Source organism: Scyliorhinus canicula, chromosome 20 (genome assembly GCF_902713615.1).
Source record: "Scyliorhinus canicula chromosome 20, sScyCan1.1, whole genome shotgun sequence".
NCBI classification, from domain to species: domain Eukaryota; kingdom Metazoa; phylum Chordata; class Chondrichthyes; order Carcharhiniformes; family Scyliorhinidae; genus Scyliorhinus; species Scyliorhinus canicula.
Genome location: NC_052165.1, coordinates 97,995,116 through 98,020,208, shown reverse-complemented (window position 1 = coordinate 98,020,208; position 25,093 = coordinate 97,995,116). Strand labels below are relative to the sequence as shown.

At 53.8% G+C, this 25,093-nt stretch overlaps 1 protein-coding gene and 1 long non-coding RNA gene across 5 annotated transcripts in view; both read left to right on the top strand.

Moving 5' to 3' along the window:
- The window catches only part of fus (FUS RNA binding protein), a 32,572-nt gene extending 10,802 nt beyond the window's left edge, over positions 1-21,770 (top strand). For 2 of the 4 annotated variants that reach the window (XM_038780047.1, XM_038780048.1), the window contains exons 7-15: positions 845-879; positions 3,532-3,567; positions 3,677-3,786; positions 4,705-4,834; positions 17,283-17,393; positions 17,493-17,667; positions 18,986-19,077; positions 20,529-20,691; positions 21,534-21,770. In XM_038780047.1, the coding sequence (XP_038635975.1) occupies positions 845-879; positions 3,532-3,567; positions 3,677-3,786; positions 4,705-4,834; positions 17,283-17,393; positions 17,493-17,667; positions 18,986-19,077; positions 20,529-20,691; positions 21,534-21,573 (892 nt within the window). In that variant the 3' untranslated portion in view covers positions 21,574-21,770. The remainder of the gene's footprint in view (positions 1-844; positions 880-3,531; positions 3,568-3,676; positions 3,787-4,704; positions 4,835-17,282; positions 17,394-17,492; positions 17,668-18,985; positions 19,078-20,528; positions 20,692-21,533) is intronic. The other 2 variants (XM_038780049.1, XM_038780051.1) reach the window with 1 other exon arrangement.
- LOC119954664 lies at positions 3,793-4,106 on the top strand. The gene is made up of 2 exons (XR_005458289.1): positions 3,793-3,945; positions 3,976-4,106. It is a non-coding gene; the product is annotated as an uncharacterized LOC119954664 (long non-coding RNA).
- Positions 21,771-25,093: the final 3,323 nt, after the last annotated feature.

Here is a 25,093-nt window from a genome sequence, read left to right as displayed (position 1 = left end):
TTTAAATGCAAGCTGGTGTCTTTACGTTTGAAACGGTATATCTATCTATATATAAAGAGAGTGCTTTCGCCATGTTTCTGATGTTAACAAATTCTACAATTTTGTGTGCCACAGGTTTCAAAGTGAAATGAACTTATCACTACTTCACCTTCCACACTAGTTTTACATAAACCAATCTGTTGGTATTTTTTTTTGGTCTTAAAAACATGGCCCAAGGGAGGAAAAAAAATGCATGTTCTACACAAGTTAAACGGTGTCACAAACTAGCCTGATCAGCCAATTCTATTATTTTTAAAAAGGTTAACACGAGACTTATATATACATATTTTTTTTTAAAGTGTGTCTTGCTATATACACGCAAAGCTCTCTGTAGCAATGGTTTGTTTCAAACTGGTGGTCTTCAAGGTAATGGAAGACGAGATGAGGTGTACTTGCAAATAGACGCACCATGGTGTAAATCTATATCTCCTGTATTATATACTTTCATCTCCCTTTTAAAATAAAAACAAAAACCAGGTCTTGAAGGGCTGTTATTGGTTTTGGAAAAAAAAGAGAATTTGGCTTGAGTGTAGGGTCTGCAATTTATCCTTTTTTAAAACCAGGTTTGGTGTTAGTTGAGTACGTTTTATGGTGACATTTTGGAAGTTCAGGGCTTTCTCAAGAGCCAGATGATATCCAGGTTTTGGTACCAGTATTGCGAGAACGTCTGGAGTGGAAAACAACAACAAAAAACTATATATATCTATATATATATATATTCGATAGAACCGTAAGCCTAAGTTGACAACACTACACACACTCACACGTGGAAAAATCTTCAATGTCTTCAAATTTGTCTCCCCAGCGGTGGTGAACGAGGTGGATTCACTAAATTTGGTGGTAAGTGAAGAGTTAAGCAACTCCAAAGCAAAAAAAAAAGTGGAAAAATGAAACGAAAGATTTAACGGGGAAAAAACCCATTGAAATGTGTTTTTAAAATCTTGTGATGGTGAACCAAAGGCAGGTTATAACCTGTGGGAGTGACAACTCTTTTGGGATGGTGGGGGCGGGGGAGATGCTTCTCCGCTCTCTCTCTCTTTGTCGTTACGACGGCCGGCTCTATCCAGCTTTTGCGTGGGGGCCGGCCCCCCCCCCTCTTTGCGCCGCCGTGTCGGTCTGGAGTGTTTATCCTTCAACTTGGGAGGGTTGAAAAATGTTAATGCGTGTGCATTATCTGGGTTACGGTGTTACTCATGCATTTGTGCAGACATTGGTGCCTTTCAAAACGTTTGGTTCAAATGCTACCAAGAAATGGGTTATATTTTTGATCAGTTGTCAATTTGGTTTGTAACGATTATAAAGATCTCTTTTGTTACCATGGTGTTGAAGTTTGTTTTTCCACCGACCCCGCCACTCCCAGTCAGGGTTAGGCTACTCATCAGGAAGGTTGTGGTACATGTTTTGTTCCTGTGTGTCTGTGTACATGAGCAGTTTTGGGGTACATGTTTTGTATCTGTGTCTGTGTACGTTTGAGCAATTTTGGGGTACATGTTTTGCTCGTCTGTGTGCATGTGAGCAGTTTGGGGGTACATGTGGTCTGGGTACATGTGAGCAGTTTGGGGTACATGTGGTCTGCGTGTACATGTGAGCAGTTTGGGGTACATGTGGTCTGTGTGTACATGTGAGCAGTTTGGGGTACATGTGGTCTGTGTGTACATGTGAGCAGTTTGGGGTACATGTGGTCTGCGTGTACATGTGAGCAGTTTGGGGTACATGTGGTTTGTGTGTAAATGTGAGCAGTTTGGGGTATGTGCGTGTGCATGTACATGTTTTTGTCTGAATACACATGGGCAGTTTGTGTTGGGGGTGACTAGCCTGTACTCCCACCTGCTGGGAGTGGCAGCAGTGGCTTGCAACCGCCCTCCTGGGCTGCTAGGCCTTGGGAAAGCTTAATCTGGGATCCATAGCACCCTCTCAATTGTAGCGGAGGTGTCTCTTCACATCCCCAACTCCCATAGTGCTGGCCCTCTGGCTGAACCGCTGAATGGGCACGGGTATCTTGGACAAACAGAACTGTGCACTTCCCACTCCCCCATTTATGTTTGGACACCACCTTGCATTTTGGAGCACAGGAACACGGAAGGGTCAGCAGGAATCGCAGCTTGGCTGTCCAGTGTCCCAAACACTGGCTCAAATGGGAATGATTTCTTTCCAGAGCGGTCATGTCCGGTTTCCTTCTGTTGGTGTTGTTTCTGATCACAGTCACAAGCCCTACTGCAGGCTGGTGTCCCACTGCCCCGGCGTGTGCAGACCCAGCGTCGGCAAAGCATTCGGGCGCTGGAGTCTGGGTGGCAGGTGCTTACGGTGTGAAATGTTTTTGGTGGGGGAGGGGGCATGGGATCATCATTTTAATGTGATAACTGTATTGAATTGTTTCCTGGCTATGTTAAGATGCTGAAGAGGGGGTTTCCCACACCTCCTCGTTTTAAGAATACATGCAAATATCTTAAGCAAGTAGACCGCCAAGGAATGTGACCTGGGGGGAGGGGAGAGGAGGTGGTGTTTACAATAAAATGACCGTGGTTCTTTTCTAGTCGACAATCTGCTGTGTGAATGCTGCTTCGAGGCACTAGGAGAGTCCACTCAATGGTCAGGGTGCTACCCATTGTAGTCAGGCCTGTGCTGTTGAAGGTAGGCCTGGGCTAGACCACTAAAGCGGACTCCATCATAGCTTTGCCCAGTAGCCTGCTGGCTAGCTGCTGGGACTGATCTCGGGTTTCACGGGGTGGAATGCAGTCTTCACTTGGTATTTTTTACCTCTTTTTTTTAAGAAAAGCTAGAAAAAAAATTCTAAAAACATTTTAAATGCACGCACCCACACATTTAAACGTTAAAACCTGCCGTATGATCACCGTTGCTGGAACTGGCTGTTCAATCCTGTGTATCAGGGACACTGCCTGCCTACCTCGGAGTTCGCAGCCGGAAAGCTTTTGTTCGGTCAAATGAATTTGCCAATTCTGAATTGAAGTAGTAAGATTGCAAAGTGTCCTCCAGCTGGTTACTGACAGGAGGAGGAGGCCAATGTTTTTTACAATTTTATTTATATAGCTATATATATGCACACACATTTAAAAACAAAACAACTGCACTTTGGGTTCTGTGTACTTGATGCTCAGCCATACCATGGTACTTTAAAAAGAGAAGGAAAAGAAAAGCAATCTTTCTGTCTGGTGGGTTTGGAACTGGTTGTAGCTGCTCTGAGTTAAGTGAACACGTTAGGAGGGTCTGTTTTGCTCTCGTGGGCTACACCGTACTGGAGGCAAAACTGAAAAGTTGGGTAACGGTTGATTCATTCACTCGTGTCTATTGAGCACATGTGTCAATGTTGGATCTTAATACTTGTGGTGGTCGCATTTACATGCGTGTTCTGTAATGTGTTTCATGTTGTATTTGGCTGATGTGTAGTGGGGGGTGACAGCGGGGGCTGTTTTAGTTGGTATTTTTTTTCCAATGCTGAATCCCCCTCTTTCTTTTTTTTTTTCCGAATTGAAGGTTCTCGAGACCAAGGACCTGGAGCCCCAAATCCAGGTAGGAAAACCATTTTAACCCGTGCCCTAGCCACGCATTTCTTAGAGTATAATAGTTTTTGTGCCAAGCTCTTTTTTTTTTTTAAAACCTTTCCCCGTTCGACTCTTAGGATCTGATCAGGATAATTCGGACAACAACACCATCTTTGTCCAGGGACTGGGCGACAGCGTGACTGTCGAGTCAGTGGCTGAATACTTCAAGCAAATCGGTGTGATCAAGGTCAGTCGTGTGTTCTTGCCCGCCAGTGTAGCACACCCGACCCCGGGCATATGTCCACAACATTTATGGGATCGCTGTTTGTCCACACAGTAGCCTGGACTCTGCTGGGGAGATGGAAGGACGTCATGGCTTTATCTGCAACCCCAGGAGTGTTCCCAGGTTCCAGCATGGCAGGGGCAGCGTTCCCAGGTTCCAGCATGGCAGGGGCAGCGTTCCCAGGTTCCAGCATGGCAGGGGCAGCGTTCCCTCGTGAGCTGGCACCCGAGCATGCGATTGAGTTGAGCCTCTCTGACTGCCTAAGAATAAACTTTTTGTTCTCACTTTGCCCATCCTGATTTAAATTTTTTTTGAACGCCTTGATTGATCGCCTGCTCTGCTCCGAGGAGAGGAATCCCGGCTTCACCTGTCTCCACGTGAGCTGAACCTGTTTTCGTGAAGCTGGTGGGAGTGTAGTGGGGCACCAGTGGGACCGTGTTTGAAGTAACTCAGAAGGCTATTGCAGCATCTGAGGCGAGAATCGGGGTTAACCCTGTGACCTTTTCATCAGAGCTGGGTAATGTTGGAAACGTGTTGTGCCTTGAGCAAGGGGTGGTTTGGGCAAGGACAAGCTGAGCGATGGGCCAGAAGGTGGGATTGATGGAGTGCCACGAGTTAGTCCTCCGGGGCCAATGGTGATGGGGTGAGGACTAACTCGTAACATGCAGTGGAAGGGCACTTCATCTGGCAGTCTCTCGTTACATGGGGCTAATTGGGATGCAAGCTAGTGAGTCGGAGGCAAATGTGCTGTTCCTCAATGGTTGGCGGTGGAGTGGGAGATATGTGGGCGTGTCGTCATCTCCGGATTTGGAGGAGTGGGTGCACATGGGGAGTGCCCAACAGGTTCCTGACATTGTATAACACTCTTTACGCCCCCCCCAGCTCAACAAGCGGACCGGTCAGCCAATGATCAACCTGTACACTGACCGCGAGACCGGCAAGCTGAAGGGAGAAGCGACTGTTTCATTTGACGACCCTCCTTCCGCCAAGGCTGCCATCGACTGGTTTGACGGTGAGTGTCTGAGTATTGCTACTTCTCTTTTGGTGTGGGCTGGAGCCATGATCTGATCGAATGGCAGCATTATGATCCGGGACCAGACCCCAACCGTGACTAGGATACTGGACAGAAAGTTAATATTTCCAGACTGAGGGCAGGATACCTCGCTCTGGGAGTGAATCCATGGAAAACAGGGATATGGTAGACTAAAACAAACTATTAGTAACGCAATATTAAAATAGCTTCAGCTTCACACAATAAAATAACTTCCAATTAACCCATAAACAATGTTACTCAATCCAGTGAATCCAAAACCCTTGACTGCTAACTTTATTACCACTCACAACAAGACTGTCTCCAGTCATAATCCACTTTTAAATACAGTTGGCACTCAGGAATACTTCCTATACAGATGTCTTTTGGTATTGATGAAAAGATAGACTTGAACTCCTGTCAGAACAATGCAGAATCTCTGGCTGTGTTTCTTCAAAAACTACTCTACATTCCTCCCAACCACAAACTTAAACTGAACTGAGCACATTGTCTCCAATGAACGGCACTGCAGGGAGCCCTCTTAATATAAAAACAATCCAATAGCCCAAACTTTTACAATGCTTCAATTGCACCTCTGGCTCCCAACAGCCTAACTGTATTGCAAAGCAGGATTTTGAAAAACTACTACTACTGCAGCATCCATACACACGCTAACCCAGATTTTTTTTAACCCTTAACGGCACCAAATGCATCTAATACAATATATCTAAACTTTCTGCATTCATCAGAGCAGGGCTAATGGGACCGAATGGCCTGTTTATTGGAATTTTTACAAAATATAAACATCTCAACTCTATTAACAAAACAACCGCGGTAACACCCCAAGAACAATTCCCACCCAATTTCAAAAGCAACTACAAACAAAAGAAAAAAACAAAAGAACACCCAAACACCAAAAGGGAAAGAGATAACCCCCCCCCCCCCCCCGGTTGCTGCTGCCGGCCTATTTCCCTACCGTTCCGCCAGGAAGTCCAGGAAAGGCTGCCACTGCCTAAAGAACCCTTGTACTGATCCCCTCAGGGCAAATTTCACCTTCTCCAATTTGATGAACCCTGCCATATCATTGATCCAGGCCTCCACGCTTGGGGGCCTCGCATCCTTCCATTGACGCAAAATCCTCTGCCGGGCTACTAGGGACGCAAAGGCCAGAACACCGGCCTCTTTCGCCTCCTGCACTTCCGGCTCCACTGCAACCCCAAAAACTGCGAGTCCCCAGCCTGGCTTGACCCTGGATCCTACTACCCTCGACACCGTCCTTGCTACCCCCTTCCAAAACTTCCCCCAGCGCTGGGCACGCCCAAAACATGGGCGTGGTTCACTGGGCTCCCCGAGCACCTAGCACACCTGTCCTCGCCCCCGAAAAACCTACTCATCCTCGTCCCAGTCATGTGGGCCCTATGCATGAGGCTAAGCCTCGCACAGGAAGAGGAGGAATTCACTCTCTCCAGGGCATCCGCCCACGTCCCCCCCCCCTCAATCTCATCCAGCTCCTCTTCCCGTTTACCCTTCCAGTTCCTCCACCGAGGCCTCGTCTACCTCCTGCATTACCCGGTATATGTCCGAAATCCTCCCTCCTCCAACCCCCGAGAGCAACCGATCCCGCGTGGGGGCAGCAAGGGGAACCCCTCCACCTGCTGCCTGGCAAACGGCCTCACCTGCATGGACCTAAACATGTTCCCCGGGGGAGCCCAAACTTCCCCTCTAACTCCCCCAAGCTCGTGAACCTCCCCTCCACAAACGGGTCCCTCAACCTCCTAACCCCTGCCCTGTGCCAGCCCAGAAATCCGCCGTCAATGCTCCCTGGGACAAACCGATGGTTCCCCTGTATCGGGGCCTCCATCGAGCCCCCCACTTCTCCCCCATGTCGTCTCCATTGCCCCCAAATTTTGAGGGTAGCCGCCACCACCGAGCTCGTGGTATACCACGTTGGAGGGAGCGGCACCGGCGCCGTTACCAGCGCCTCCAGGCTCGTGCCCACACAGGACACCACCTCCATCCTCTTCCATGCTGCCCCTTCCCTGTCCATTACCCACTTACGCACCATCGCTGCGTTGGCAGCCCAATAGTACCTGCAGAGGTTGGGCAACACCAGCCCCCCCCCCCCCCCCCTATCCCTGCCCAGTTCTAGGAACACCCTTCTCACCCTCTGAGTCCCATGCGCCCACATAAATCCCATAATACTCCTGTTGACCCTCCTTAAAAAAAAAAAAAGGCCTTTGGGATAAGGATGGGGAGGCACTGGAACAGGAACAAAAACCTCGGGAGCACCGTCATCCTAACGGACTGCACCCTCCCCGCCAGTGACAGCGGTAACATGTCCCACCTCTTAAACTCCTCCTCCATCTGCTCCACCAACCTTGAGGTTGAGCTTGTGCAGGGCCCCCAAACTCCCAGCCACCTGGACTCCTAGGTACCTGAAGCTCTTCCCTGCCTGCTTCAGTGGGAGCCTACCAATCCCCTCCTCTTGATCCCCCGGATGCACCACAAACAACTCACTCTTGCCCAGGTTCAACTTATACCCAGAGAAACCCCCGAATTCACTAAGAACCCTCATCACCTCCAGCATCCCCCCCCACCGGGTCCGCCGCATACAGCAACAGGTCGTCTGCATACAGTGACACTCGATGATCCTCCCCACCCTGCACCAGGCCCCTCCAGTTCCTTGACTCCCTCAATGCCATGGCATGGGGCTCAATCGCCAACGCGAAGAGCAAGGGGGACAGGGGGCACCCCTGTCTCGTCCCCCGGTTCAGCCGAAAGTACTCCGACCTCCTCCTATTTAGAACATAGAACAGTACAGCACAGAACAGGCCCCTCGGCCCTCGATGTTGTGCCGAGCAATTATCACCCTACTCAAACCCACGTATCCATCCTATACCCGTAACCCAACAACCCCCCCCCCTTAACCTTACTTTTTTTTAGGACACTACGGGCAATTTAGCATGGCCAATCCACCTAACCCGCACATCTTTGGATTGTGGGAGGAAACCGGAGCACCCGGAGGAAACCCACACACACACGGGGAGGACGTGCAGACTCCACACACAGTGACCCAGTCGGGAATCGAACCTGGGACCCTGGAGCTGTGAAGCATTTATGCTAACCACCATGCTACCGTGCTGCCTATTTGTGGCTACACTCTCCATCGGGGCCTCGTAGAGCAGCCTCACCCACCGGATAAACCCCTCCCCAAACCTCTCCAGCACCTCCCACAAATACTCCCACTACCTCTCCAGCACCTCCCACAAATACTCCCACTCAACCCTATCAAAGGCCTTCTCCGCATCCAATGCCACCACTATCTCCGCCTCCCCTTCCATGGCCGGCATCATAATGACATTGAGGAGCCTTCGCGCGTTCGCATTCAACTGCCTTCCCTTCACAAACCCCGTCTGGTCCTCGTGAATGACCTCGGGCACTCAATCCTCTATTCTAGTGGCCAGGATCTTTGCCAGCAGCTTAGCGTCTGCGTTTAGCAGCGAAATCGGCCTATATGACCCGCACTGCAGAGGGTCCTTGTCCCGCTTCAGGATCAAGGAAATCAGCGCCCGTGACATAGTTGGGGGCAAAGCCCCCCCCCCCCCCCCCCCCCCCCCCCCTTGCCTCGTTAAAGGTCCGGACCAACAAAGGGCCCAACAGGTCCAAATATCTTTTTTTAAATTGTGCCGGAAACCCGTCCGGCCCCGGCGCCTTCCCCGACTGCATGCTCCCTATCCCCTTGACCACCTCCTCCAGCTCGATCGGCGCCCCCAGTCCCTCCACCTGCTCCTCCTCCACCCTCGGGAATCGCAGCTTGTCCAAGAAGCGCACCATTCCACCCCCCTCAACCGGGGGTTCCGACTGGTACAGCTCCCCATAGAAGTCTCTGAAGACCCCATTTACATCTAATCCCCTTCGCGCCACCTTCCCAGCCTTATCCGTCACTCCCCCAATCTCCCTGGCCGCGTCCCGCTTTCGGAGCTGGTGTGCCAGCATCCTGCTCGCCTTCTCCCCATACTCGTACACCGCCCCCTGTGCTTTCCTCCACTGAGCTTCCGCCTTTCTGGTAGTCAATAGGTCGAATCTGGCCTGAAGGCTACGCCTCTCCCCCAGCAATCCCTCCTCTGGGGCCTCCGCATATCTCCTCTCCACCCGCACCATCTCCCCTATAAGACTCTCCCTCTCCCTCTGCTCCCCCCTCTCCCTCTGGGTTCGGGTGGAGATCAATTCCCCCCTCATCACCGCCTTCAATGCCTCCCAGACCGTTCCCACTCTAACCTCCCCGTTATCATTGGCCTCAAGGTACCTCTCGATACACCCCCGAACCCCCTCGGCCACCTCCTCGTCCGCCAGCAGCCCCACCTCCATGCGCCAGAGCGGACGCTGGTCCCTCTCGTCCCCCCAGCCCGAGGTCCACCCAGTGCGGGGCATGATCTGAAATGGCAATGGCGGAGTATTCCACATCCTCCACCCTCTAAACCAACCCCCTGCTCAGGACAAAAAAAATCAATCCTCGAGTAGGCCTTATGTACATGGGAGAAAAACGATTACTCCCTGGCCCTTGGCCTCGCAAACCTCCAGGGACCCCCCCCCCCCACCCCAATCTGGTCCATAAATCCCCTCAACACCTTAGCTGTCGCCGGCCTCCTACCCGTCCGGGACTTGGATCGATCCAATGGGGGATCCAGTACCGTGTTGAAGTCTCTCACCCCCCCCCCCCCCCCCCCCCCCCCCCCCCCCATGATCAGGCCCCCCATCTCCAGGTCCGGAATGCGGCCCAACATACGCCGCATAAACCCCGCATCGTCCCAATTTGGGGCATAAACATTCACCAACACCACCCGCTCCCCCTGCAGCTTACCACTCACCATCACATATCTCCCGCCACTGTCAGCCACCACATTAATGCCTCAAACGACACCACCTTCCCCACCAGGATCGCCACCCCCCCCGACTCTTCTCATCCAGCCCTGAGTGAAATACTTGGCCCACCCATCCCTTCCTCAGTCGAACCTGGTCCACCACTCGTGTGTCTCCTGGAGCATGGCCACATCCGCCTTCAGTCCCTTCAGGTGCGCAAAAACCCGGGCCCGTTTGAGCGGCCCATTCAGCCCCCTCACATTCCAGGTTATCAGCCGATCAGAGGGATCTAACCCTAACCCTGCCCCCCTCCCCTGCCGATTAGCCATACCCCATCCCTCGCCCACCACCGGCCAGCGTCCCACGCTCTGCCAGTTTCCCAAGGCGGCTTCTGCTGACCCCGGCGACTCCCGCCCTACCTCCGACTCCTTCCCACGTGGGACTACCCCTCCTCCATCGTGCCCGTCAATGGGTCCTCCCCCACACCCTGCTCTTGCGTAGGAAAAGAAAACAGCCAGCAACGACCCGCACTTCTCAGCCCCCCCCCCCCCCCCCCCCCCCCCCCAACCTTCGCCCTGCCCGGCCCCGCCTCCTCCAGGGCTACTCCCATTGTCAGTCTCTCTTTTCTCCCCCCCCCCCCCCCCCCCCCACCAGCTCCCCGAACTCCCCGTTTACCCCCTTCCCGAACCCGTCCACCAGACCCCTAAAGAAAAACCCATATAGAAAAGACAAATCAACATCACCCCACCCACCCTAAGGCCAACCCACATCTTACATTAAACCAAGCAAATACAAATACAGTATTATACAGCATCCCCCATCTTAGACCCTCAGTTTGAGTCCAGTTTCTCGGCCTGCACAAAGGCCCACGCCTCCTCCGGGGACTCAAAATAATGGTGCCGAACCTTATAAGTGACCCACAGACGCGCCGGCTGCAACATGCCGAACTTCACACTCCGTCTATGGAGCACCGCCGGTTAAACCCGGCCCTCCGCCTCGCCACCTCCGCACTCCAGTCCTGGAAGATCCGCACCTCCGTGTTCTCCCACTTGCTGCTCTGCTCCTTCTTGGCCCACCGGAGCACACACTCACGATCCACGAACCGATGAAACCTCACCAACACCGCCCGCGGCGGCTCGTTCGGCTTGGGCCTCCTAGCCAGAATTCTGTGGGCCCCCTCTAACTCCAGGGGCCCCTGGAAGGACCCAGCCCCCATCAGCGAGTTTAACATGATCACCACGTAGGCCGCTAGGTCCGACCCCTCCAGCCCCTCTGTGAGGCCCAGGATCCGCAATTTCCTCCTCCTCGACCGGTTGTCCAGCTCCTCGAACCGCTCCTGCCACCTTTTATGGAGCGCCTCGTGCATCTCCATCTTCCCCGCCACGGCCACGACCTCGTCCTCCCTTTCGGAGGCCTGCTGCTGCAGCTCCCGGATCGCAACCCCCTGGGCTGCCTGGGTCTCCATCAGCTCCCTGTTGGTTACCTTCAGCGACTCCAGCAGCTCCAACTTCAGCTCCTGGAAGCAGCGCAGCAGAATCGTCTGCTGCACCTGGGCCTACTGCCTCAGCTCCTCAAGGCCTTCACCGGCCGCCATTTTGTCTTCCTTCCCCCCCGCTTTTTCAGGGGTGCTTTCTCCGTTTTTCTCCTTACCCCACTCCTGGTCTGGACCATAGGACCATTGGGGTCGACTCCAACCCCTTCCCACGTCGGGATTTGCCGCCACAGCTCCGTTGGGGGCCCTGAAAAGAGCCCCAAAGTCCGTTTTCAGCGGGAGCTGCCGAATGTGCGGCTTAGTCCCACCGGAAGTCCCCTGTCTGTCCAAAGCTTTGATCACAGCAGGAGACAAGGAGGTTCCTTCTCATCTACTCTTGTGTGCTGTAGGCAACAAACTTGCTACTTTGCCACATAGCCCTTCGTGACTCCTTATTGAGCCCCTCTGCAAAATGGCTGCTGCGCTTCCACCGTTGCGGCACGACTAGACTTTGGAAAGTACTTGGGCTGTATAAAGCTCCCGGCCGAGGAAGGAGTTTCGGGTGGGAAACAGCCAGCCCACATTTGAGTAGCAATGGGCTTATCAAAGTGCTTACACGCAGAGTAAATATTCGGAGCGCCTCTAACTCATTCTTTAAGGGCATATGGGCATCATTGGCTGGGCCTGGCTTTTGTTGCTCATTCCTAATTGTCTTTGATTGTGGGCGTGAGCTGTCCTTGTCGTCCGTGATGTAAGTGCATCCATGGTGCTGTCAGGAAGGGAAGTCCGGATGGTGTCCGGACTGGAGGGGAGCTTCCAGGTGGTGGTAGTCCCTGTGTCTGCTGCCTGAGATGGTGGAGGTTGTGAGTTTGATACTGGGCTAACTGAATGCTTGGAAAGAGTGCCTGCTGGGACATGGGGCTGACCTCGAGCATTTGTGAAGAGAGACTGCTGGGGCACAGGATAGATAGAAAGATAGATAGATAGAGAAATACAGCACAGAACAGGCCCTTCGGCCCACGATGTTGTACCGAACTTTTGTCCTAGGTTAATCATAGAATTTTGGACACTAAGGGCAATTTATCATGGCCAATCCACCCAACCTGCACATCTTTGTACTGTGGGAGGAAACCGGAGCACCCGGAGGAAACCCACGCAGTCACAGGGAGGATGTGCAGACTCCACACAGACAGTGACCCAAGCCAGAATCGAACCTGGGACCCTGGAGCTGTGAAGCAATTGTGCTATCCACAATGCTACCGTGCTGCCCTTAAGAACAAATTAATCTACACTCCATTATTCTACCCTAATCCATGTACCTATCCAATAGCCGCTTGAAGGTCCCTAACGTTTCCGACTCAACTACTTCCACAGGCAGTGCATTCAATGCCCTCACTACTCTCTGGGTAAAGAACCTACCTCTGACATCCCCCCTATATCTTCCACCATTTACCTTAAATTTATGTCCCCTTGTAATGGTTTGTTCCACCTGGGGAAAAAAATCTCTGACTGTCTACTCTATCTGTTCCCCTAATTATCTTCTAAACCTCTATCAAGTCGTCCCTCATCCTTCTCCGTTCTAATGAGAAAAGGCCTAGCACCCTCAACCTTTCCTCATATGACCTACTCTCCGTTCCAGGCAACATCCTGGTAAATCTCCTTTGCACCTTTTCCAAAGCTTCCACATCCTTCCTAAAATGAGGCGACCAGAACTGCACACAGTACTCCAAATGTGGCCTGACCAAGGTTTTGTACAGCTGCATCATCACCTCACGGCTCTTAAATTCAATCCCTCTGCTAATGAACGCTAGCACACCATAGGCCTTCTTCACAGCTCTATCCACTTGAGTGGCAACTTTCAAAGATCTATGAACATAGACCCCAAGATATCTCTGCTCCTCCACATTGCCAAGAACCCTACCGTTAACCCTGTATTCCACATTCATATTTGTCCTTCCAAAATGGACAACCTCACACTTGTCAGGGTTAAACTCCATCTGCCACTTCTCAACCCAGCTCTGCATCCTATCTATGTCTGTTTGCAGCCGACAACAGCCCTCCTCACTATCCACAACTCCACCAATCTTCGTAGTCCAGGAAAGGCTGCCACTGCCTAAAGAACCCTTGTACTGATCCCCTCAGGCCAAATTTCACATTCTCCAATTTGATGAACCCCGCCATATCATTGGTCCAGGCCTCCACGCTTGGGGGCCTCGCATCCTTCCATTGAAGCAAATTCCTCTGCCGGGCTACTAGGGACGCAAAGGCCAGAACACTGGCCTCTTTCGCCTCCTGCACTCCTGGCTCCACTGCAACCCCAAAAATTGCGAGTCCCCATCCTGGCTTGACCCTGGATCCTGCCACCCTCGACTCCGTCCTTGCTACCCACATCCAAAACTCCCCCAGCGCTGGGCATGCCCAGAACATATGGGCATGGTTCGCTGGGCTCCCCGAGCACCTAGCACACCTGTCTTCGCCCCCGAAAAACCTACTCATCCTCGTCCCAGTCATGTGGGCCCTGTGCAGCACCTTGAACTGTATGAGGCTAAGCCTCGCACAGGAAGAGGAGGAATTTGCTCTTTGCAGGGCATCCGCCCACGTCCCCTCAATCTCCTCACCCAGCTCCTCCTCCCATTTACCCTTCAGCTCCTCCACCGAGGCCTCATCCACCTCCTGCATGACGTGGTACATGTCCGAAATCCTCCCCCCTCCAACCTGCACCCCCGAGAGCACCCTGTCCCGTACCCCATATAGGGGCTGGTTTAGCTCACCAGGCTAAATCGCTGGCTTTTAAAGCAGACCAAGCAGGCCAGCAGCACGGTTCGATTCCCGTACCAGCCTCCCCGGACAGGCGCCGGAATGTGGCGACTAGGGGCTTTTCACAGTAACTTCATTGAAGCCTACTCGTGACAATAAGCGATTTTCATTTTAATTTCATATTTTTTCACCTTCTCCCCCCCCCCCCCCCCCCCCCCCCCCCCCATATGCCGTCTCCATTGCCCCCAAATTTTGACGGTAGCCGCCACCACCGGGCTCATGGTATACCTTGTTGGAGGGAGTGGCAACGGCGCCGTTACCAGCGCCTCCAGGCTCGTGTCCACGCAGGACGACAGAGGTTGGGCAACACCCCCCCCCCCCGGTATCCCTGCCCCGCTCCAAAAACACCCTTCTCACCCTCGAGTCCCATGCGCCCATACAAATCCCGTAATACTCCTGTTGACCCTCCTAAAAATGGCCTTCGAGATAAGGATGGGGAGGCACTGGAACAGGAACAAAATCCTTGGGAGCACCGTCATCTTAACGGACTGCACCCTGCCCGCCAGCGACAGTGGCAACATGTCCCATCTTTTGAATTCCTCCATTTGCTCCACCAGCCTAGTGAGGTTAAGCTTGTGAAGCCCCCCCCCCCACAGCTCCTAGCCACCTGGACTCCCAGGTACCGAAAGCTCCACCCTGCCCTTTTCAGCGGGAGCCTACCAATCCCCTCCTCTTGATCCCCCGGGTGCATGACGAACAGCTCACTCTTACCCAGTTTGAGCTTGTACCCAGAAAAGCCCCCAAATTCCCTAAGGATCTGCATCACCTCCGGCATCTCTTTCCCCCCCCCCCCCCCCACACACACTGGGTCCGCCACATAAAGCAACACGTCATCTGCGTATAATGGCACTCTGTGCTCCTCCCCACCCCGCACCAGACCCCTCCAATTCCTCGACTCCCTCAATGCCATGGCCAGGGACTGAATTGCCAACGCAAAGAGCAAAGGGGACACCCCTCCCTCGCCCCCGGTACAACCGAAAGTACTCCGATCTCCTCCTATTTAGGGCTACGCTCGCCATCAGGGCCTCGTATAGCAGCCTCACCCAACTGACAAACCCCTCCCCGAACCCAAACCTTTCCAGCACCTCCCACAAGTACCCCACCTAACCCTATCAAAGGCCTTCTCCGTGTCTAATGCTGCCACTATCTCCGCCTCCCCTTCTACCACCGGCATCATTATAACATTCAGAAGCCTACGTATATTGGTGTTCAGCTGCCTTCCCTTCACAAACCCTGTCTGGTCCTCATGAATGACCCCCGGCACACAGTCCTCTATCCTTGTGGCCAAGATCTTCGCCAACAGCTTGGCATCCACATTTAACAACGAGATTGGCCTGTATGACCCGCACTGCAGAGGGTCCTTGTCCCGCTTCAGGATCAAGGAAATCAGCACCTGTGACATAGTCGGGGGCAAAGCCCCCCCCCCCCCCCCCCCGCCTCATTAAAGGTCCTAACCAACAGGGGTCCCAACAGGTCTGCGTACATTTTGTAAAATTCGACCGGAAACCCATCCGGCCCCAGCGCCTTCCCCGACTGCATGCTGCCTATCCCCTTGACAAGCTCCTCCAGCTCAATCGGCGCCCCCAGCCCCTCCACCTGTCCCTCCTCCACCTTCAGAAATCTCAGCCCATCCAAAAAGCGCCCCATTCTCTCTCTCTCTCTCTCTCTCTCTCTCCCTCCCCCCACCCCCACCGGGGGCTCGGACCGGTACAATTCCTCATAAAAGTCCCTGAAGACCCCATTAATGTCCACCCCCCTTCGCACTACATTTCCTCCCCTATCCGTCACTCCACCAATCTCCCTGGCCGCGTCTCGCTTATGTAGCTGATGTGCCAGCGGGAAAAAGCCCGTGCTTCTCAGCTCCGACCCCGCCCCCCCCCCCATCCACCCTCAGCGCGAGAAACAGAAGAAAAGCCCGCGCTTTCCCTCTGCCCGACCCAGCCCACACAAAAAAGACAGCACCCCACCAGCCCAAAAAACCAACACACAACCAGCTTAAAACAGAGACCCTTCCCACCAAAAGTTAACACAGTTATTTACAAACCCCCGACCCTCAGCCAGAGTCCAACTTCTCTGCCTGCACAAAGGCCCACGCCTTCTCCGGGGCCTCAAAATAAAAGTGCCGGTCCTTGAAAGTGACCCACAGACGTGCCGGCTGTAACATGCCAAACTTCATACTCTTTCTGTGGAGCACCGCCTTCGTCCGGTTGTACCCGGCCCTCCGCTTAGCCACCTCCGCACTCCAGTCCTGGTAGATCCGTACTACCGTGTTCTCCCACTTGCTGCTCTGCTCCTTCTTGGCCCACCTAAACATGCACTCTTGGTCAGCGAACCGCACCAGCACCGTCCGTGGCGGCTCATTCGGCTTGGGCCTCCTGGCCAGTATTCTGTGGGCCCCCTCCAACTCCAGGGGCCCCTGGAAGGACCCAGCTCCCATCAGCAAGTTCAACAAAACGACCACATAGGCCCCCAGGTCTGACCCCTCCAGCCCCTCCGTGAGGCCCAGGATCCGCAGATTTTTCCGCCTCGACCGGTTCTCCATCTCCTCTAACCGCTCCTGCCACTTATGGAGCGCCTCATGCATCTCTACCTTTACCGCGAGGGTTGAGGCCTCATCCTCTTTTTCGGCGGCTTACTGTCAGAGCTCCCGGATCTCCACCCCCTGGGCTGCCTGCGTCGCCAGCAGCTTGTCCGCATTCGCCTTCAGCGAGTCTAGCAGCTCCACTTTGAGCTCCTGAAAACATCGCTGGAGAGTCTCCTGCTGCACCTGCGCCCACTGCCTCCATTCCTCGAGGCCTCCGCCGGCCGCCATCTTGATTCTCTTCCCCCGCTTTTTCTTAGGCGCTGCCACCGCTATTCTGCTGGCCCCACCCCTGATCAAGACCATAGACCACTGGGGATCTGCTGCAGACACCTTCCCATGTCGGGAACCGTCGAGCAAGTACCGCTGGGGGCCCTTAAAAGAGCCCAAAAGCCCATTCCTGGCGGGAGCTGCTGAACGTGCGGCTTAGCTCCGCATAGCCGCAACCCGGAAGTCCCACTCTGACATCTATGGGTTAGCCAGTTCGTTATCCAACTGGCCAAATTTCCCACTATCCCATGCCTCCTTGTAAGGGTGGGTAGAATGCAAGTATGTGCAATACTGTGAATAAACCTAGAATGCTGGTGCTGAGTTCTGTCTTGGGTAACACACCTCCCTTAATCATCCACCTTCTTCCTCCACCTACCCACCATCACTCTCCAGCCTCAAATTTAAACCGTGTTTTTATTTATCTTTTGCAGGGAAGGAATTTAACGGAAATATGATCAAGGTCTCCTTTGCTACGCGGCGGACGGAGTTCAGTCGGGGCGGAATAAGAGGTGGAGGAAGAGGTGGCGGAGGGGGAAGGGGTGGTTAGTTGTCATTTTTCATTTTAATAAGTTTTTTTGAGGGTAGAGGTCCCAACCCTGTTGTTAAACCTGTTGACCCATTTTATTTTCTGCACTGAACAGCTGCACCAATGGGCCGTGGAGGGTTCGGTGGTGGAGGCGGCGGTGGCGGGGGTGGTGGTGGAGGAGGAGGAGGAGGTCCTCGTGGCGGCTTCTCCGGCGGCGGCGGAGGAGGAGGAGGAGGTGGTGGTTCAGGTGGCGGTCAGCAGCGAGCTGGAGACTGGAAGTGTACCAATCCGTGAGTACCAATCTAGTAAACCGTTTACTCACCTCTCTGGCTCGCACACGCCCCCCTCTCGCGCTCTCGCTCTTCTCTCCTTCCTCTCTCGCTCTCCTTCCTCCCCGCTCTCTCGCTGTCCTTCCCCTCCCCTCCCTCGCTCTCCTTCCCCTCCCCTCCCTCGCTCTCCTTCCCCTCTCGCTCTCCTTCCCCTCCCCCTCTCTCTCGCTCTCCTTCCCCTCTCGCTCTCCTTCCCCTCCCCCCCCTCTCTCGCTCTCCTTCCCCTCTCTCGCTCTCCTTCCCCTCCCCCCCTCTCTCGCTCTCCTTCCCCTCCCCCTCTCTCTCGCTCTCCTTACCCTCCCCCTCTCTCTCGCTCTCCTTACCCTCCCCCTCTCTCTCGCTCTCCTTACCCTCCCCCTCTCTCTCGCTCTCCTTACCCTCCCCCTCTCTCTCGCTCTCCTTACCCTCCCCCTCTCTCTCGCTCTCCTTACCCTCCCCCTCTCTCTCGCTCTCCTTACCCTCCCCCTCTCTCTCGCTCTCCTTACCCTCCCCCTCTCTCTCGCTCTCCTTCCCCTCCCCCTCGCTCTCGCTCTCCTTACCCTCCCCCTCGCTCTCGCTCTCCTTACCCCCCCCCCTCGCTCTCGCTCTCCTTACCCTCCCCCTCTCTCTCGCTCTCCTTACCCTCCCCCTCTCTCTCGCTCTCCTTACCCTCCCCCTCTCTCTCGCTCTCCTTACCCTCCCCCTCTCTCTCGCTCTCCTTACCCTCCCCCTCTCTCTCGCTCTCCTTACCCTCCCCCTCTCTCTCGCTCTCCTTACCCTCCCCCTCTCTCTCGCTCTCCTTACCCTCCCCCTCGCTCTCGCTCTCCTTACCCTCCCCCTCGCTCTCGCTCTCCTTACCCCCCCCCCTCTCTCTCGCTCTCCTTACCCTCCCCCTCGCTCTCGCTCTCCTTACCCTCCCCCTCGCTCTCGCTCTCCTTACCCCCCCCTCTCTCTCGCTCTCGCTCTCCTTACCCTCCCCCTCTCTCTCGCTCTCGCTCTCCTTCCCCCCCCCCCCTCTCCCTCGCTCTCGCTCTCCTTTCCCCCCCCCCCCTCTCTCTCGCTCTCGCTCTCCTTACCCCCCCCCCCCTCTCTCTCTCTCTGGCTCGCATGCACCCCCTCTCAGCTTGGGAAACAGCTGCCAGAGATTAACAATTGCGTTCACTTGTCTGTGGCCCCACCCGAACGTGGTTCTGTTGTGCAGGGTAGAAGCGGGTATAGTGGATGTGGCCCAGATGTTTATAAGATGCTCTGGGATGTTTGAATGTTCTCACTAAGTTGCTGTCCTGTTTCTCATTGGCAGGACTTGTGGCAATATTAACTTCTCCTGGAGGAACGAGTGTAACCAGTGCAAATCGTCCAAGCCTGAAGGAGCTGGAGGTCCACCGCCAATGGGTATGCAGGAATTGGTGGCTGCCGGTCTTCTCGCTTTCCTGTTTGTCATTCTCTTGCATCAAAACAAAATGGTTCGGGTTCCGTGCAAACGCACAGCTCCCTGAATCCCCGTCCTGGGGTTTGTGCCTGCTTGGTTACTCTGGGGCCCACACACACAGCTCCCTGAATCCCCGTCCTGGGGTTTGTGCCTGCTTGGTTACTCTGGGGCCCACACACAGCTCCCTGAATCCCCGTCCTGGGGTTTGTGCCTGCTTGGTTACTCTGGGGCCCCCACACACAGAGCTCCCTGAATCCCCAACCTGGGGTTTGTGCCTGCTTGGTTACTCTGGGGCCCACACACACAGCTCCCTGAATCCCCGTCCTGGGGTTTGTGCCTGCTTGGTTACTCTGGGGCCCACACACACAGCTCCCTGAATCCCCGTCCTGGGGTTTGTGCCTGCTTGGTTACTCTGGGGCCCCCCCACACAGCTCCCTGAATCCCCGCCCTGGGGTTTGTGCCTGCTTGGTTACTCTGGGGCCCATCCTGTGCTGTACTACGTGATTCATTTAGGGATCCGGGTGTTGCTGGTTTGCCCACCGTTTATTGTCCATCCCTTTTTTATAAAGTTCGAGTACCCAATTCTTTTTCCCATTAAGGGGCAATTATTGTGGCCAATCCACCTACCCACACATCTATGGGTTATGGGGGTGAAACCCACTCAGACACGGGAAGAAGTGCAAACCCCACACTGACAGTGACCCAGAAATGGTTTTTCACGACTATGGTTTCATGGTCAGCAGTAGAATTTTCATTCCAGATTTTTAAAAATTCACATTTCACCATCATCTGTGTTTGAGTTTGATTGAACCTGGGTCCCTAGAGTATTGCCCTGGCTCTCTGGATTACTATTGCATGGGAGTGATGGGAACCGTGTAGAGGGAGCTTTACTGTATCTAACCCCGTGCTGTACCTGTCCTGGGAGTGTTTCATGGGGACAGTGTAGAGGGAGCTTTACTCTGTATCTAACCCCATGCTGTACCTGTCCTGGGAGTGTTTGATGGGGGCAGTGTAGAGGGAGCTTTACTCTGTATCTAACCCCGTGCTGTACCTGTCCTGGGAGTGTTTGATGGGGACGGTGTAGAGGGAGCTTTACTCTGTATCTAACCCCGTGCTGTACCTGTCCTGGGAGTGTTTGATGGGGACAGTGTAGAGGGAGCTTTACTCTGTATCTAACCCCGTGCTGTACCTGTCCTGGGAGTGTTTGATGGGGGCAGTGTAGAGGGAGCTTTACTCTGTATCTAACCCCGTGCTGTACCTGTCCTGGGAGTGTTTGATGGGGACAGTGTAGAGGGAGCTTTACTCTGTGTGGGGTGTGCAGGGTGGTTAGCTTTTCATGTTACCCTGTCTGTGTGTGTCTGCTCTCCCTTCCCAGGACGGTTGTTTAATTGGACCATTTGCTTGCTATCCACAGGTGGATTTGGAGGAGACCGTGGTGGGGGTGGTGAGCGTGGAAACCGGGGTGGATTTGAGCGCGGTGGTGGCTATCGGGGCCGCGGTGGAGACCGAGGTGGCTTCCGTGGCAGAGGTGGTGACCGAGGTGGTTATGGCATGGGAGCTGGGAAAATGGACTCCAGGTAAGCAGTGCGTTCTCTCACCCTCCTGCCCAAACCGGTTCCCAGCACATTGACTATTTGTCCATTATCTTCCTTCTCTGAGCATTGGGCCTGAACCGCTCATCCCTGACAGTCAATCCCACGTTCATGACATGCTTTTGCTGAAGAGGTGACTCCTCTCTCGACCTTTCCACTGTTGGGCCTCCTGGCCCGAATCCGGTTCTGGGTGAGCTGAACTTGCCTGATCGTATTTGCTATTCTTCTCCTCCCCCCCCCCCCCCCCCCCCCCAAAGCTTGGCCCATCATTGCCCACCCCTGGCTCACAGACACTGGCCCCATCCCAGTTGATTTTCAACATAAAATTCTCATCCTGGTTTTCAGATTGGCTCAATTGCCCTTGTCCCTCCATCTCTGAGTTCTCTGCTTCCCAGCTCTTGTGCATATGCCCAATTTTCTATTCTTCTGCCGATGGCGGCCATGCCTTTGGCTGCATTTGTTTGGGGGGGGAAATCTAGAATCCTGTCCCACCTCAAATTGCTTCCCATCCTTTTGAAGACACCTGGAAAGCAGTGCCGTCTACCCTTAAGTGGTTACCCTCTTAATTTGGCAGGGACCCGGGTTCTGACCTTGGGTAACTGTAGAGTTTGCATGTTCTCTCCATGTCTGCTTGGGTTTCCTCCCACAGTCTAAGGAGACGTGCAGGTCGGGTGGATCAATCACAATAACTGTGTGGGACTTGGGGGAGTGAGCCTGGGTAGGGCACTCTTTTGGGTTTTGGTGCAGACCAGATGGGCCGACGGCTTCCTGCACTGTAGGGATCTCTGATGTGAGATTCTGACCGTTGTTTCTTTTTGTTTTTGCAGGAGTGATCACAGGCAGGACAGGCGAGAGAGGCCCTATTAAAACGTGTACATATTCATTGGGACCACGGGATTTCTATCTTTTTATTTTATATACAGTTACTGTGTTGGTATGTGCTGCAAACTGTAATAACCGTTACATCGTGAGAGGAGCTGTTCTTGGGTTTTTTTTTGTATCTGTTGGATTTTACCTGTATTTTCACAAATGTTGACATTAAAAACTTCCAACTGTTTTAAGAACCCTTCTTGGTTGATTCTCATTCGGAGTATTTCCAGCTGAATTCTGGGTCCCAGAGTATTTCCAGCTGAATTCTGGGTCCCAGAGTATTTCCAGCTGAATTCTGGGTCCCAGAGTATTTCCAGCTGAATTCTGGGTCCCAGAGTATTTCCAGCTGAATTCTGGGTCCCAGAGTATTTCCAGCTGAATTCTGGGTCCCAGAGTATTTCCGGCTGAATTCTGGGTCCCAGAGTATTTCCGGCTGAATTCTGGGTCCCAGAGTATTTCCGGCTGAATTCTGGGTCCCAGAGTATTTCCGGCTGAATTCTGGGTCCCAGAGTATTTCCGGCTGAATTCTGGGTCCCAGAGTATTTCCGGCTGAATTCTGGGTCCCAGAGTATTTCCGGCTGAATTCTGGGTCCCAGAGTATTTCCGGCTGAATTTAAAAATTCAATACAAGATCTGGGGGCAACACAGACCAAAGCCTGGGAGGTTATTCTGCCTCTGCCAACCATTTCAGACAGTGTTCCAGGTCACTTCAAAAATAAATAATTTCCCCCTAAGGATTCTTCAACCAGTTACCTCAATTAACGCACCAATCCTCTCCTCTCCTCCTCCCCCCCCCCCCCCCCCCCATCGTTGCCGCCTGCCCCAATGAGCTAGACCGAGCTCATTGGTCATTAAGGCTGAAGCCCAAAGTGAACAAGCCGCCTAGAGCAGTAATTATCTGCTTCCACAAGTACTGCATGAAGGAGAAGGTATTAAGCTGGGCGAAGCAGAAGCGGGAGGTGTAGTGGGATGGTGCTGTAGTTCGGATCTACCAGGACTTGGTGGAGTTGGCAAAGACGAGTGGCGTTCGGGCGAGTGTCGGCGGCTCTGTACAAAAAGGGGGGTACGATTTGGTATGGTACCCGGCAAAGCTGAGGGTAACGTATAATGCCAAAGACTTTTATTTTGAGACGGCTGAGGCATTCGTGAGGGCAGAAGGCTTGGGACAGACGTGAAGAGCGGAGCTGGAAGAGAGATTGGGGAGCTGGAAAATGTATAAATGCTACAACTTTCTTCTTACTGATGTGTATTGTAATTTACTTCACTTTGTATTGTAACTGAGTTCAGGTGAATGGTTGGGTTGATGGGCGTTCTGTGTTGCGACGGTTAAATCTTATGTTAGTGAATTGTATGGGTTGGATTGTTGGTTTTGTTTTTTCTTTCTCTGGGACTGGGTAGAAGAGGACGATATACCTTGGCAGGGGAGACACCCGCGCTAGCTAACTAAAGTCGGCTAGTGAGCGGAGGTGAGGTGAGGGCTGCCGACATCGGAGCCTGGATAGCTGGCTTCAATGGGCATACGAGGCGAGTGAGAGTTGGGGGGAAGGGATTGATGCTGGGAGATATTTTTTCAAGGGGAAATGATCTTGGGACGGTGGGGTAGGGTTTCATGTTAATAATGGACAGGGGCGGGTCAGGCTTACGGGGCAGGGCCCAGTGGTATGATGATGGTGGATAAGAAGGGGGGGGGGGGGAAGAGAGACCCCCAGTTAGTATAGTCACGTGGGACGTGAGAGGGCTAGGAGGTCCGGTCAAGAGGTCAAGGGTGCTTGCGCATCTTAAAAGTCTGAAAACCGACGTGGCAATGCTGCAGGAGACTCACTGGAGGGTGAAGGTTAACCAGGTGAGACTTAAAAAGGGCTGGGTTAGCCAAGTGTTTCACTCTGGATTTGACGGAAGGGCTCAAGGGGTAGCAGTGCTGGTCAGCAAAAGGGTACGCTTCCAGATGGAGAAGGTGGTGGCAGATCAGTGGGGTAGATATGTGATTGTGGCTGGGGCGCTGGACGGGAGATTAGTGGCGCTGGGGTGTGGAGACCAGGCGGTGCGCCAACTGAGACGAGCGAGGGGTGCAGTTTATGAACATGGAGACAAGGCAGGTATGTTAGCAGGTCAGCTCCGGAGGGAGGCAGCAGCAAGGGAAATTCTTCAGGTGAGGGATAGGGCAGGGAAGTTGGTGGTGGCTCCGGATCTGATTAACAAGGTTGTTGAGGAATTCTACGAGAGGTTGTACAGGTCAGAGACACCCCGGGGGAGACTGAGAGATGCAGGAATTTCTAGATAGGTTGGAGTAGCCGAGGCTAGGGGAGGGGGACATTAGAAGGAGCAATAGCGGAGCAGGAGATAAAGGATGCGATTGGGAGGATGCAGTCAGGCAAGGTGGCAGGGCCGGATGGGTTTCCGGTGGAATATTATAAAAAAATTCAAGGATAAGCTGGCACCCCTGATGGTAGGGATGTTTGAAGAGGCGATAGGGGAGGGGGTGCTGCCACAAACCTTGGGGCAGGCATCGATTTCACTGTTGCTAAAAAAAGATAAGGATCCGACGGAGTGTGGGTCGTATAGACCCATATCACTTCTGAATGTGGACGCAAAGGTACTGGCAGGGAGGCTGGAGGGGTGCCTCCTGAAGGTGATAGGTGAAGATCAGATGGGGTTCGTGAGAGGGAGGCAGCTCTTTTCAAACATTAGGAGGGTTTTGAATGTGGTTATGGTACCGGCAGAGGGGAAGGAAACAGAGGTGGTTGTGGTATTGGACGCCGAGAAGGTGTTTGACCGGGTAGAATGGGGGTACCTGCTGGCAGTGCTGGAGCGGTTTGGGATTGGACCAAGATTTGTGAACTGGGTAAAGCTACTATATAAGGAGCCGAGGGCGAGTGTCCGCACGAACAACATCAGCTCGAGATACTTTTCTCTCCACCATGGGACTAGCCAGGGGTGTCCGATGTGACCCCCCCCTCCCACCCCAGCTGTTTGCACTCGCGATTGAGCCATTGGCCATCGCATTAAGAGAAGTTCGGGGAAGGTGGCAGGGCCGGATGGGTTTCCGGTGCAATATTATAAAGGATAATAGCATCCTTTATCTCCTGCTCCGCTATTGCTCCTTCTAATGTAGCCCTGTCACCCTCCCCCAGCCTTGGGTACTCCAACCCATCGAGAAATTCCTGCATCTCACAGTCTCCGGGGGTTGGAAAGGAATAGTTGGGAGGGGGAAGGAAAGGAAAGGAAAGGAAAGGAATGGGGTGGGGGGGGGGGGGGGTAGGAAAGGAATGGGGTGGGGGGGGGTAGGAAGGATGGTGGGGGGGGGGGTAGGAAAGGAATGGGGTGGGGGGGGGGGTAGGAAAGGAATGGGGTGGGGGGGGGGGGAAGGAAAGGAATGGGGTGGGGGGGGTAGGAAAGGAATGGGGTGGGGGGGGTAGGAAAGGAATGGGGTGGGGGGGGGTAGGAAAGGAATGGGGGGGGGGGGGGGGTAGGAAAGGAATGGGGTGGGGGGGGGGTAGGAAAGGAATGGGGTGGGGGG